Source organism: Eretmochelys imbricata, chromosome 11 (genome assembly GCF_965152235.1).
Source record: "Eretmochelys imbricata isolate rEreImb1 chromosome 11, rEreImb1.hap1, whole genome shotgun sequence".
NCBI classification, from domain to species: domain Eukaryota; kingdom Metazoa; phylum Chordata; order Testudines; family Cheloniidae; genus Eretmochelys; species Eretmochelys imbricata.
In genome coordinates, this window is record NC_135582.1 from 28,741,075 (window position 1) to 28,756,404 (window position 15,330).

A 15,330-nucleotide genomic window follows, 5' to 3' on the forward strand; every position below is an offset into this window, starting at 1 on the left:
GAGGACTTTAATACCCATGTATAAGCTTTAAACTTGCATCTGCATTGAGCAAGAATGGTAACCCAGTAAGTATGTTTTTCCTTTGACAATCGAGTTCTGATCACTTAATACAAAGGGACATTTGTTGTTCAAATGCATCCCAACTTCTAAATTCTTAGTTTTTCTATATTGCATTTTACACTTTAATATTGAGCTTATTGTATTAGGCTTGGCAATATTTAAATATATACACAGTGCTACTGGTGCAGATCAATTTATTGTTATAAGGGAATTTTATTTTATCCTACCATGGCAGGGCACTTGATCTATTCCCAAGTCAAGAACTGGACTGATGCTAAATTTATACTTTCAAAGAAGATACATTTTGCTTGTGGCTTACCATTCCTGGTAGCATTGCATCAGTATGTTAATTGTAAAATTTATTGTATAGTATTTAACCACTGAATTTCTTTTCTTTTATGTTGTGCTTTATGTGAACCACTGGTGAAGGTCCCATTTTCCTTGAATAATGTGTAGTTATATGAATCTGTTTTTAAATGTACAGATATTTTGCTACAAAATTGGTGCAGTTTTTTATGGTTTTTACACTTCTCTTTAATTCCCACTTTAGCCTCTGGGTAATATTGTAAATATTGTTTAAAAAATGCAGCCGCCTGTGCTATACAATCTGAATGTTATTTTAACTTATAGTTTTGTTTTTTATATTTAACTAAATGGACAGTTTTGGGCTCAGTTACCACATTGACTGCCACTTACCTATTTACAGAAAGTTTACATTAAAACTGCCACCTATTCTCTCATTTACAGCAGCGTGTACTCAACATGCGAAAGAGAACATGCCAAGATTGCCTCTTTCTTCACTGATAGTGACAAAAGAGTTTTATTCTGTATAAGAAAAAATAATTTGGCAACGTAATTTAAGTACATTTATTAGTCAAATGGGTCAAACTCGTAAGCTCAGAAGCTTTTTATAACTTAACTCTAGACAGCAAATAATGTTACCATACAAGTGGACTGTAATATTGGCATGTTCTCTTTGATGTTTTTCTAGTAATAGACCTGCTTCTTAGCAATATTAGAAGTGTTTTATAAAAGCAGTTCATGTTACTTTTCTGGTCTGTTCATGGCATATGATCAAATAAACTATTTACACTACTACATGGTAATCCATGGCTCTTTTTCTTTGGTGTGTTTATACTACATTTTTATGCAGAGGTTGCTAGCAAATGGATCATGATGATGGAACAACTTATTCTTACAGAAATAATTGTCACTTATATCTGCAGTTTATCAACAGAGACTGAGGGGGCGGGGGAATCACAAATTCCAGGTTTTCTCACTAGCTTCTGCCCTGTGCCACAACTTTTTGCAAAACTTAAGCTGTCTCATCCTATGATTCTGTATTTTTGTTTTGGAGAGAAACACTGCACAACAAAGCCTGCTTAATCTAGCCTCACAGACAAACCATAGTAATGGCAACGATGGAAAGGAAACGCAACCCATTCTGTGAAGCTACGCTTGGTCCCATTTCCATGCTAACAGTATTAAACATAGGCAATAAACAAAGTTAACTCAGGTGGAGGTAAGACACTCATTAGAAACCTCAAACTTTGGCTAATTTTCTCCATTCAAGTCAGCAGACTTACACCAGGAAAGAATTAAGACCATTTTCTTTGTGCTGTTCACCTTAGAACTCCTTTTCACCAGAGTGCGTTTTGCCAATTTTTCCTACCAAGCAATAGTTTCTTAGGACCTTGGCTGGGTTGGAAGAAAACGAAATTTTGTGGCTTTAAAAAAACTTCTCCTCTTTTGTAGCAACTGCAAATATGATGAGCAGAGACAGCGCTTTTTTTTTTTTTTTTTTTTTTTTTTTTGCAGGGAGTGGTGGTAATATGGAGTCACAAAACCTGCATTTTACCACTGGAGACTCTCAGTAGCTACTTCTGCAATATCCTGTCCAAAATAAACATGGTTTATGCAGAAGTAAAATTCACCAATAAACGATTCAGTTAAATCTGCTAAATCAAGCAGTTTATCCTGGTTCTGGCATTACAATAATCACAGAAAAGTTTCTACTCTGAGCTATTCTAACAGTCTCAAGATCAATGAACAAAGGAAGTTCCTAGAGTGCTTTTCATACAGCATTTTCCTCTCAAAACACAGGATCTCTGAATAAGAGTAACAGTGTACAAACTCACTCCCTTCCCCCGCCCATATCATTTAACATTTACCAACTCTTAACAACCCATGTCCTCACAGACCTCATTACATCTCCACTTAGGGCTTGTGAATGGGGGGGGCGGGACCTCCATTTTTAATTTACAAAAAATACACATTTTTGGCTTGCAACAAAGAGATCCCAAATGCTGTGGATTTAAATGTAACAGTTTAAAAAAATTTATTTAAAGTAAAAGGAAAGTGACTCAGGCAGTATTTGTCTTTAGGCTGGTCTACACAGATTTTGTACCCCTTTAACTCTATAGGTACAGAATCTACTATATAGTAAAGCAGTACAATTCTTTAGTATGCTTGTAGATAAACTAGTATAAAGTCCTTCTAGCTGCATAACTTATTTCCAATCTAACTACATTTGTGCTCTGGGGTTTTACTGCTTTATACCAGTTCTTAAACCATTAAGTACAAAAACAGTACTCTAAAGCAAGGAAGTGAGATTATATTAAGGACACATCACTATTCTGGGAAATATCAATATACAATATGGTTATTTTATAAACACTTCTACTTTTCAAGGTAGGTGTACCATAAACAAAAAACTTAAATACCTTAAATGTTTACTGATCAGTCACTAATTTTCATAAAGTCTTACCTTGGTCTAACTTCCTTGATAAACATTTCAAATTCTATACCTTTTGATTAACAAGCATGTCTTATTGTAGTACAATTGATAATAGATCTTGAGACACTGTCATATAAAAAAAAGAATTTGCTTTTCTCAGCACTTTCATGCATAGTTCAAGCTGCTCTTTGAGTATAAGGTTTGTATTTATCAAGGCTAGGCGCCCTCACCAGCAATCCATATGCCGTGAACAGATTTAATTAATATCTGAGTAAGAAAAACAAAAATCACAACACCTAAATAGACAATTCACCCCCATGACTTTTTTTCTTCCCTTCTTCCCCCATTTCAAAAGAAGATTTCCAGTGATGCCAGGCAAAAATTGATTATGAGAAATACACTGCAAAAGAATAAAAATGTTGTAGCACATCTATTTACACAATATTTCTGCAGCAAAATTTAATCTATTAAAATAATAAAATGGCAGACAAGTTATTTATAGTGGTGGTGAATAAATTATGCCATAAATGTAATAAGGGGCATAAGTGATAACACAATTTAACAAAATGTGGTAAAGCTCAAATTTAAGAGAAAACCTCTTGTAACCAAACCTTAAGCCCTTTTTCAAAAATTTAAATTTAACAAAATAAATCCCCCACCCCGCAAAAAAAAAAAAGGGGAGGGAGGGGAAGGGTGGATTCAAGCTAGCCCTGCAGAATAGGCGGATTCAAGTGAAACTGACTACGAACAGGAAAGCTAACTTTCAGTCAACCTGATCATTGTGCAAAAGAGACAAATAGCAAATCAAACACTGAGTTAGACTTTTAAACATTCTTTGTTTTAGTAATCAATAGCATTATTAATAAAAGGAAAACTAAATTTACTTTGCCAGTAATCCCTATAATTTCAAGACAACTACAGAATCTGAAATCAAGGGATTGTGATGCCTTTTGAGAAGAAGAAAGACTAAGACTGAATTTTGTTGTTGCTGTTTATGAGTAGATGGGAAGTATTCTGCCTGTGGGTATTTCTGTCACACAAGGAAGGAACAGTCCCATCCACTGAAAAACATGAGGCTGCAAAAACTTTTTTTTTGAGGGGGGAGGAGATGGGAGGAGGAAAAATACTTTTTTCCTCAAGATCAGAAAACAAGCTGTGCCTTGCCAAAACAGATTTAAATGAGATTGTATTTCCTATTGGGAAGATTTTTGCAAGATCTGATTGAGAAATACAAAAGAAATACATTCCATTAGAATAATTTACAGTTACATTTTTTATTTTTAATGGAAAAATAAAGACAAACCTTTTAAAAGTAATATTTACTTAGAAACATGTTTCTTCATGTATACTATGCTAGGCAATAAAAGTATTTTACACAAATTCTAATGTGTTTTCAAAACCATTATTACCTGTCAAAAATTCTAAACTAATTTGCTACCTTTAACATTTCCTCAAATCTCTGTCAGTGTAAAACCAAGTATTAGACGTGATGAACTGTGTACTATCACCCCAAAATTTTGTGTTTTGTTTTTCACTATAGAGTTAACCTAATTGTTATAATACCAATGTATTTGCTTTTTTTAAAATATAAACACAGGAAAGTGAATTTTACAAGGTTAGCAAAATATATATATTTAAAATCTAACTGTAATTTTATATAGCCATATACCCATGATCAGCGCTCAATTCCTGACACACAGACTAACCTGCAACTTTCCACACTTCGGATAGTTGCTGGGCATGGTGCAGAAATATGGAACAGTCCCACTGCCAACATTTTAGTTCATTTGCAGTTTTTTGGATACTTAGCATGAAACATTTTATTATATATAAAATACAACGTATTTGAATTCTTTACCTCAAACCCTTCCTTGGCAAAAGTCATATAAGGTATTTCTTCAGTAACGAGTGATTCACAGGTATGTTACGTAGTGATGGATGACTAGCGTTTTAATGTTAGATGTGTATACTGAATATTCTTTAGTACAAAAACCTGTCATTTCCTTCTTGAATATAGCAGACCAAATATGTCTCTAACCAATATTTTCTTTCAACTGAAAAGTTTCAGTCTCAAAGAGCAACCTTAAAAAGTGTGACTCACTTACCCATCCTACTGAAAATATTCTGTGTGAATGCTGCAGTTCTAGGCATTGATCTTAAATGGGCTTTTTAGGCATTCATGTACTGGTAACATTTGTCATATGTATTAGAAAAAGGGATTAATACATTGAAAAGGAAGCTAAACTCTGTGCACAGTCTTCAAAATAAAAATTGAGTGAACACATGTTGCTTAATTCCATCAATCAGAGCTGTACAGAGTATTTAAAACTAGAAATAAATACCAGTACACGCTAGAGGACAAAATTTAATAATTGATAAAAATGTACAAAAATATTCCAATCAGAAAGGTTTCAGAATGTGTACCACAGTAGTCAATACTTGTCACTGAATAGGGAAAGTAGAACTTTTCCTCAAAGCAAAACTGGTCAGAGGCTACCAAAAGGAGGGAGGAGGAAAAAAAAAAAAAAAGCTGAATTTTTAAAAACAATACTAGTTTTTTTTTTTAGGGTTTTTTTTTTTTCTTTTTTTAAAGAAAAAGGTTTAGAACAACATTGATTTTCTACATTAATATTGCAACAGCTATTTAAAATTTGGTGGTACATTCTTCAGCAGGTCCTTAAGGCAACATATTGAAATTAATTTACAAGTTGATTTTATGTTAAATTTTCTTATCAAGATAAATGCTGAAATAATGCCCTCAGCCATTTTAACATATATATATCAGGTTTTACTTTAATAAAAGTGGTGGCTATTTTACAGCAGTGCCCTCTAGTACCACTGTAATGAAGGGCCTAGCAGACTTCCATCGTAAACACCTATTTGTAAGGGTTTAAAACTTTACCATAAAAATTCACTCCAAGATGAAACTTGACATAGAAAGTCTCAGCCAGGACGTCACATTTTTTGTTTAATACAAATTATCAAAACCATAAGTTTGGCCAGTAATGTAGTGCACAAAGCAATTTCCGTTTCTGGTGCTTCTCTGTACTACTATAAATCAAGAAATGGATTCATTATTCCCTCTCCATTTCCCTCCTCCTGCCAAAAAAAATTAAAAACAAACACACAAAGACAATTAAACCACAAGAAACTACATTTTGAATCTTTCCAAAAAGGAAATTTAGCTTGTCTCCACTGGCCTGTAAAAACAGGTTTAGCACCTTTCCAGAAAGGACTGCGTTTAAGACATGGATTGCTAGAAAGGTGCTAATACTTTCCCTGGCCAGAGTAGGCAGGACCCAGAGTCAGAAGTGAAACAACTTCCATTCATCAAAGGGCTCGAGGGTGTACAGAATATATATGCTACCTAGCAAGTCAAGAACAGAACTTCAACTTTAACTCTGAATTTCCTGTTTTTTCTAGATTTGATGCCAGGCCCTATAATGATATTACTTGAATGCATTTATTTATGCAGTATCATTAAAACCCACTGTTATTTCAACAATGGAACTCAGAATATCAGAACTCATGTCCTGAATTAGACATCAGTTTCTTTTATTAAATCCTACTGTAAATGTATTTGGTATAAATAATGTTCTTATTGATCTTCATCCAGTTGTTCCAAGAGGGTTCTTCTCTGTTTTTCTAATTCCCCTTCGCTCAGTTCACTGCCAGATGTATCCCAATTACCCTGCAAAGAATACAAGAACACACCGTAATTCACCCACAGCAGTTATTGCATGTGTTCCAATACTGCTTTCTGGCCTTCATTAGGAAATATAGCTAGAAAATCAAGGGAATACATTCCATATTTAAAGGAACTGACAAGTGAAGCAATATAGCATGAAAACATTTGCTGAATTCTAATCCTACATCCCACAGTGCAATATGTGATATACTTGTGTGCAGCTGTTCTCAGAAGATAAGCATCCCAAGGAGGGTCTAAACACTAGATTTCTTGTCAGAAATTTTTCATCTCTGCTACCAATATTGGTAGCAACAGTGAAAGCTCTGGAGTAGACAATATTCTAGGTGACAGCTTGTGTTTTAACCACCATATTGTTTAACCCTGCTATGAGCACGTCTTCACAAGTACTAGACCTGGGCCATAGTTTACAACACTAAAACATCTTCCAAATTTATGTCAGTTTCAATATTTTTTTTTAACTGAAACAGTTTCCAAACAAATAGGAACATCTTTATTTCAACATGTTTGAAACACATTCTGATTTTTTAGTTCAAACCAATTTTCATTTAAAAATTGCCTTTAATTTTATTAAATAAAGGACCCTTTAAAATTGTCAAAATCAAAATAAAAAATTTCAATTTTGTCAAGATAAAATGTTTTATTTCACCCAAAATGATTTCCCAATGTTTTGATTTGTCAAAAGAAAAAAATAGTTATTGGTTTGCCCAGAAATCTATTCCGCCCCCCACAAATTGACAAACCCCCCTTCCCCACCCCCCCCAAAACAATCAATTATTCACACAGCTCTATTCAGAACACCAGCAGCTGTCTAGAGCTGTATCCACACTAATGCATCCACCATTAGTCTACCAGTAGAAACAAGAGTGGGCGATTTTGAGCAAAAAAGCCTAAAGTAGACAGGGCCTGACAGATTAGCTACTCTTGGGTCCATGCTCCCAACACAGTATGTCCCCCACCCCATAGGATGTATGGTTAGGATTTTCAAAGGCACCTAAGGGTGTTAGATACCAAAATGGATTGTTCTGGGAGGACACATCCCAATGAATTACCACTATCTCTGTGGGGAGGAGGGTGAGTGAGTTCTGAAAGACTTCTGTCTGTGAAAGGACTGAACAACAGGGTACAGTTGCAACCTACACATCTCATTGACAGCATTACAAGATTCTCCCTAATAGGAGCAAACAGTGTTGAGCTTGACAGAATTTCTCATTCAGTTACCTAACTCCCTTAGTCTCTTTTGAAAATCCAGTATATATAGTCTCCAAAATACAAGTTACTCAGAATGGATGCTATAGCTGAATGTGGACCCTGGAAGTGCTTTCAACAACATTCTTTGCCTTCAAAAAGGCCCAAGAACCACTTACCTCCATTAGCACTTTCTTCCACCACTGGTCTAGCTCCAGTGCAGCTCCACCAGTGCTAAATCAACAGTGGGGAAAAGGACAGCTACACCCAGAGATGAAAGATTGCTCCATCAAATCTAGTCTGTCAGGTTCTAGACCAGGGTAGTCAATAGGCAGATGGCGGGCCAAGTCTGGACCACCAAGCCCTTTTGAATGGACCTCAAAATCTTTTTTATTTACTTATCATTATCATAATTTTTTTTTTATTATTTTCTCTGGAGCCTCGACCTTGACTATACCTTGACTAAGAAATTTGGACCTTGACAAAAAATAAGTTTTCTACCCCTGTTCTATACTAAAAGATCAACAATGTTTAAACATGAATACAATCGTAGCATGCGAGCTATGTGGACTATGGCCCAAAAACCAAATGTTTAAGGAAAGTAGTGGAACATCAGTGTACTTCACTTTCAGTTTTGGGGTTTTTTTGGCACCATAATCATTAAAATACAGCTTTAAAATGAAAATGTGACATCTACACAAAACCACATTCAGAATTACTAAGCTACACAGATCCCCAAACAGACATTACTAATAATTTTAAATCTTCTTGGAACAGTAGGTACATTACAGATAAAAATCACTGTAAATAAATCCTTAGCTTATAAATTAGCAAGCTACTCTTTAATTAGTTGTATATTTTTATGTGGCTCTGTAAAGCTACCATATTGTATTTAGCCAAAATAAAATAAAAGACCTCATAGACATTACACAAAATGAAACCAAAAAAGCTTACAGAATCTTTTCCAGGCCGTTTTTTAGGAGGAGATTTATGCTTCGATTCCGATCTTTGTCTAGTTCTATCCTTTTCATTCTCTCTCTCTTTTTCTTTTTTATCCTTTTCTCGTTCAGTATCAGATTCTGGTGAATCCTGTGTAAATAAAGTCAACAAATGGGAAAAATTCTTAAAGCTTCAGAATATTTATTTTATTAACTTGTTGTATAATGTACACAGTGAGTGTACCCACACCTCAGTACAACTAAACTTTGCAAACCTCCATTATCGGGTTACATATAAGCAAACTGGCTTATTTAACATGTTCTTGTTTAGAACTAACTAGCCAAATACCATTAACACAGCAGAAGAAAGCCAATACATAGACAAATGCATTGACAAATGATTTAAAAAGAAAGATAGGTAGGCTAACGTCAACTTGAAACATAGCAACAACTAAAATGGGCAGAGGAACACTTACCCTACTCTTCTGCTTTTTAATCATACATATGAGGGATTAGGTCACAAGAGATGCTAGAGCCCTACAGTGGGACTAGTGTAGAGCCCTGCCGTGGGACTGGGATCCCACAGGTCCGCAGGACCCGCACAAGGCTCTACTAAATGCTTCCTGACCAATCAGGTATTTTTGCAGAAGTCATCTATTCAATACGGCTTTTGCAAAGGGTTGATGGTGTATTTCCTGGCATGGGGAATGGCTGGAAAGCCACATCTCTATAGCTAGCTGCTGGCAGAGGTCATACCTGAATACTCTTGATGTTTTGCAGTAATAATAATTACACTAGGGTGCCTACAGCCTTGGATAGGAGCATTTATTATTTAAATCTAAATAAATACATACAACTGAAATGTTAAAGCAACATTGCTTTCACACTGACCACTGGCCCTCCTGTGGCAGTTAACACAACCGTCTGATTTGTTGAATCACCAAAATTGTATGCCACACACCTTACTCAACAGTGTTTACCCCATATGAGGACCTCTTGTGAGGGCTACCACTCTCAAAAGAGTACAGCTAAATTTTGCAACTTCAGAAAATACAAAATCATAAAAGTACCCTGTGTTTATGTGGCAATGTGACCACCTTAATTTATCAGTAAACCCAAAACACTTCCCTTCCCCATGCCAACAGGCACTCACCAGTCCTGAATCTTATACAGAAAGAAAGATAAGATAACAGCTATGTTGTCATGTATTCTGAGTTCTTATATTGCTCTAATCAGCGTTGTATCTGAGCTCCCAAAATAGCTCTGGAACATGGACAGACAGGAGGGAGTGATCCCTGGCATGAGGCAAGAGCAAAAAAGGACTCCCATCTCCCTATGGCTGCCATAATGACAGTCCTGAGGGTGGCCATGGGGGCAATCAGTGAGCACCAAACTACATCACTCTAGCAAGATTTACCCTTATAAATAAATTTAGACCTCATAAGCAAGGCCTTATAATACTCAGAATTGAAGCCTCAGAAATGGTGTACTTTAAAGTGTGTGTGTGGAGAACAGGAAGTTATTGTTAAGCTACCAGTACTCCTCATTTCTCTGGTTTCATGTAATGATATTATAAGGCAAAAGGGCTGATTACAAGTACCTTCAAAGATTAAGTGAAAAGCAAGAATATTAAGTGTATTCATTGGCTAGCTCTAGAATAAAAAGTGGGCCGTCAATTAATTGCAGTTAACTCACGCAATTAACTCAAAAAAATTAATCACGATTAATCGCACTGTTAAACAACAGAATACCAATTGAAATTTATTAAATATTGTGGATGTTTTTCTACATTTTCAAATATATTGATTTCTATTACAACACAGAATAAAGTGTACAGTGCTGACTTCATATTACTATTTTTGATTACAAATATTTGCACTGTAAAAATGATAAACAAAAGGAATAGTATTTTTCACTTCACCTCTTACAAGTACTGTAGTGCAATCTTTTAATCGTGAAAGTGTAACTTACAAAGTAGATTTTTTTCTTACATAACTGCACAAAAAAACAAAACAACGCAAAACTTTAGCGCTCACAAGTCTACTCAGTCCTACCTCTTGTTCAGCCAAATGTTAAGACAAACAAGTTTGTTTACATTTACGGGAGATACTGCTACCTGCTTTTTATTTACATCACCCAAAAGTGAGAACAGGCATTTACATGGCACTTTTGTAGCTGGCATTGCAAGGTATTTATGTGCCAGATATCCCAAACATTTCTATGCCCCTTCATGCTTCAGCCACCATTCCAGAGGACATGCTTCCATTCTGATGATGCTCCTTAAAAAAAATAATGTGTTAATTACATTTGTGACTGAACTCCTTGGGGGAGAACTGTATGTCTCCAGTTCTGTTTTACCTGCATTCTGCCATATATTTCATGTTATAGCAGTCTCGGATGATGACCCAACACATGCTGTTTGTTTTAAGAACACTTTCACATCAGATCTGACAAAACGCAAAGAAGGTATGAATGAGATTTCTAAAAATAGCTACAGCACTCGACCCAACGTTTAAGAATCTGAAGTACCATCCAAAATCTGAAAGGGACAAGGTTTGGAGCATGCTTTCAGAAGTCTTAAGATGCAAAAACTACAGAACCCTAACAACCAAAGAAAGAAAATCAACCTGCCGCTGGTGGTATCTTACTCAGATGACGAAAATAAACATGCATCGGTCTGCTCTGGTTTGGATCGTTATTGAGCAGAACCTGTCATCAGCATGGACGCATGTCCTCTGGAATGGTGGTTAAAGAATAAAGGGACATATGAATCTTTAGTGCATATGGTACATAACTTGCAATGCCGGCTACAATAGTGCCATGCGAACACATGTTCTCACTTTCATGTGACATTGTAAACAAGAAGCAGGCGGCATTATCTCCTGCAAATTGTAACCAAACTTGTTTGTCTGAGTGATTGGCTGAAGTAGGACCTAGTGGACTTGTAGGCTCTAAAAGTTTTACATTGTTTCATTTTTGAATGCAGTTATTTTTTTTGTACATAAATCTACATTGGTCAGTTCAACTTTCATGATAAAGAGATTGTACTACAGTACTTGTATTAGGTGAACTGAAAAATACTATTTCTTTTGTTTTTTACAGTGCAAATATCTGTAATAAAAAAACAAAGTGAGCACTGTACACTGTGTATTCTGTGTTGTAATTGAAATCAATATATTTGAAAATGTAGAAAATATCCAAAAATATTTAAATACATGGTATTCTATTATCGTTTAACTGCTCAATTAATCATGCAATTAATTTTTTAATCGCTTGACAGCCCTAATAAGCTGTACTTACAGACTTGTGTCTTCTCTTTTTGTTTTTCTTCTTATGCTTTTTTGACTTCTTGTAACTTCTCTCTACAATACAAAAAGTAAGTAAGTATCAATAAAACATTAAGACCCAACATTATCATGACAAAGCTGGTTTCAACAGAGGAATGGGGAAAATATCTTACCAGATTCTGCACTGGAAGAACGATCAGAAACTGATCTAGATTCTGAGCGTTGCCTCTTCTTCTTTGAATGGCTATCATCATCATCAGACTCTGAGCCCTTTAAACAGAACATTTTGAGTTCAATATTAGCCTTGCAAGACAATGTGTTGTAAAAGTAGTTTTCACATATTATTCTAAGAAAGGTCTTACCGAACGGGAGCGAGACCGTTTTCTGTGATGCTTTTTAGACTTTTTAGAATGTTTCTTATTCTTTGAATGATGATGTTGACACTCGTGCTGTGGTATAAAATAATCCAAACATTATAATTGTTTTAAAGAACATGCTGTAAATTGACCAATTTCTTAGCACCAGCCCAAAAGACACACTCATGTTCACAGACATCAATTTGTTAAAACAATGTAACATTTGAAATCTTACTGTTTGTAACCTTTCCTAATATGCAACATTAAATTTAATTTTTAAAAAATGTAAAGAAACTGTCATTAATACACCATTAAAGTTGTAAAATCAAGCATCACAATGATCAGGAATCATTTAGCATCACACTTTGAAAATGGATGCAAACCTCTTATGTTTCCCATTATGCATATTTAGTCCTGCATTTTTTAAACATTACTAATTTGAATGCCCTCCCCCCAAATCTGGCAAAGTATGTACTGCTCATTAAGACCTATTTAATGCCAAATTTGAAGTTTCAAAATTTCAAATTTAAAATCTCTTTAAAATAAATAAATAAATAAATAAAATTTTAATAAAACAAGTTGCAGTTTACTCTTTAAACTACATCAGCCTGCTGAGCCATCTGTAGCTCGAGACAGATTGAATTTTTAAAGTATTATAACTCAAACTCTACACAGATAAGAAAATTTTAGCCCAAAAGGTAACTATTTCAGAATGTGGTGTATGAAAAGGGAAGTTAGATGAAAACAGCTCCATCACAAATAAAAAAATAAAACACATGAAAAATAGCTTAACCATAATACACTTCATTACTTTCAGACTGAGGCTTTAATATTTGTGTCACAAAATAAGAGTTCAGTACAGTTTTGGAAAGTTTTTTTTTCCTTACAAAAAACTGCTACAAAATTGCTATGAAAAACAAATTTAAAACCTACCTCTAGTACGTGTATAAAGTCTTTAAAGATTCTTTTTCTTTCAGATTCTAGAGTGATGTCTTCAAATGCTGGTTCCTTCACAAATCTATCTCTGATCTATATGAAAAGGAATAACACAAACTTGTCAACTGTTGGAAATGGGCCACCTTGATTGCATTGGCCTCATTAGCACTACAAAAGTAAATTTTCCCTCCCTTGGTATTCACCCCTTCTTGTCAACAGTTGAGAATAGGCCACTTCCACCTTAATTGAATTGGCTCTTTAGCACTGATCCCCCACTTGGTAAGGCAACTCCCATCTTTTCATGTGGTATAATATATATTCTGCTTACTGTTTTTTTCCACTCCATGCATCTGATGAAGTGGGTTTTAGCCCACGAAAGCTTATGCCCAAATAAATTTGTTAGTCTCTAAGGTGCCACAAGGACTCCTCGTTGTTTTTACATAATGAAATATTACTACAAAGACAGACAGACACACACATACGTTTAACAATGAAGTAAAACAAACCATCTCATAAATGGAAAAACATATTTTACTGCTACAGGGTGAATTTACCTCTCACCCCAACAAGTTCATGTATACAATGTGCTCCACACTTCCAAATGTCCAAAGATTAAGATGGTCATATTCAGGTATCTACCTATGTTTCTTCTAAAAGGTTTAGACTCATTCTCATTTTTTTTACATGGCTAACAGTGAACATCTTTAACAGTTCAGTTCTGCTATGCTTAAAATAAGTAGTGCTCTGACCCCACTTAAAACTTAAGCTCTCTCTCTCTCTCACACTCTCACACACACACACACACACTAGAAAGTCAGCTGAACACCTCCATCAAACAATGCATTTTTCCTACATTTTCTTTCCAATCATTCTAAGTGTGTGAAATAGCAGCTCTCTTCTTTAAGTCTTGCCATTGTAGTCAACAATTTGATGAGCTATCATTTGACATACCACTATTAGCTTGAAACACCTATCATACAGCAGATTGTGATATCACTTCATGTACCAGATGTGAAGGAAAACAAACTTCATATAAAGAGACAGATATGTTGATGACAGAGCAACAATGGACAAGACAATGGCAAAGGAAATGCAGAGAAAAAGCAATATGATATTTAATGGGGTTTTGATAAAATATTTTGAAGTTTTCCATATTCTTGCAATGGTTCTTCACACATAGCTAAACAATTGATGCTTGTTGTTTTATGATGCACCCAGATGTCGCATCCATGTGTGCACTAAAAATTATTAGAAGTTGATTAAATAAAGTAACTGAATGCTAAATACAGCTTTGGAGAAAATTTGTACAACTAATTCTCAGTTAAAGAGCATGCATTTTTGCATACAAGACCTCTAAAAATATACTCTGTTGCTTGAGATGCAAGAGGGCAAAATTGTTGAAAATTTTTAGACAATTTTTGTGCTCCTGTCAACGTATCGGGCCAAGTTCTAATCATTGAACATGCGCACGCAGTTCACAGTGGTTTCAAGGGAGCTGTCCCTTTAGCCACTTCCACCTTAATTGAATTGGCTCGTTAGAACTGACCCCGCACTTGGTAAGGCAACTCCCATCTTTTCATGTGCTTTTACTTTGGTATTTTGATTCAAAAACATATACTAAAATTGAAGAGCAATGAAACTTTAAATATGACCCAGAATACACTCTTTGAAGATACTTTCCACAGCATTTATTACAAATTACATTTATAGCCCAGTTGCTACTTGTATATATTTGAGGAATTTTACTAACTATTTAATAATTAAAGAAGTGTATATTAAAAGTATGTTATATCTGAATTGAATGAGTATCTATGAACATATTGTATTAAGATATTGGAGGAAATGATACAAGTGTTTACCATTTGAGCCAAAGTGTTTCACCCAACTGTACTCACATTTCTCCTAAATTCTAACCTCAAAACTTTGGGCACTGTATAAACCTCAAATATTTTAATGTTTTTCATTACAATATTTACAAATTTTTATAAAAAAAGATATGAATACTATCCATATAATTATGGTTAAAATAGATGTTGCACTTTACCAGAATGCAACCTATGATGCAGAATAATCAGTTAAATAAACAGCAAAGTGAACACCTGCTATTAAAATAGATCTACAC

The 15,330-nt window shown here is 34.9% G+C and overlaps 1 protein-coding gene across 8 annotated transcripts in view; it reads right to left on the minus strand.

The window, feature by feature from the left end:
- Positions 1-3,981: 3,981 nt before the first annotated feature.
- Positions 3,982-15,330, minus strand: part of PRPF40A (pre-mRNA processing factor 40A) — a 47,261-nt gene continuing 35,912 nt past the window's right edge. For all 8 annotated transcript variants that reach the window (XM_077829789.1, XM_077829787.1, XM_077829788.1 and 5 more), the window contains exons 21-26: positions 13,206-13,301; positions 12,279-12,365; positions 12,090-12,186; positions 11,930-11,991; positions 8,646-8,780; positions 3,982-6,488 (exon numbers count right to left, since the gene is read on the minus strand). In XM_077829789.1, coding sequence (XP_077685915.1) covers positions 6,396-6,488; positions 8,646-8,780; positions 11,930-11,991; positions 12,090-12,186; positions 12,279-12,365; positions 13,206-13,301 — 570 coding nt within the window. In that variant the 3' untranslated portion in view covers positions 3,982-6,395. The remainder of the gene's footprint in view (positions 6,489-8,645; positions 8,781-11,929; positions 11,992-12,089; positions 12,187-12,278; positions 12,366-13,205; positions 13,302-15,330) is intronic.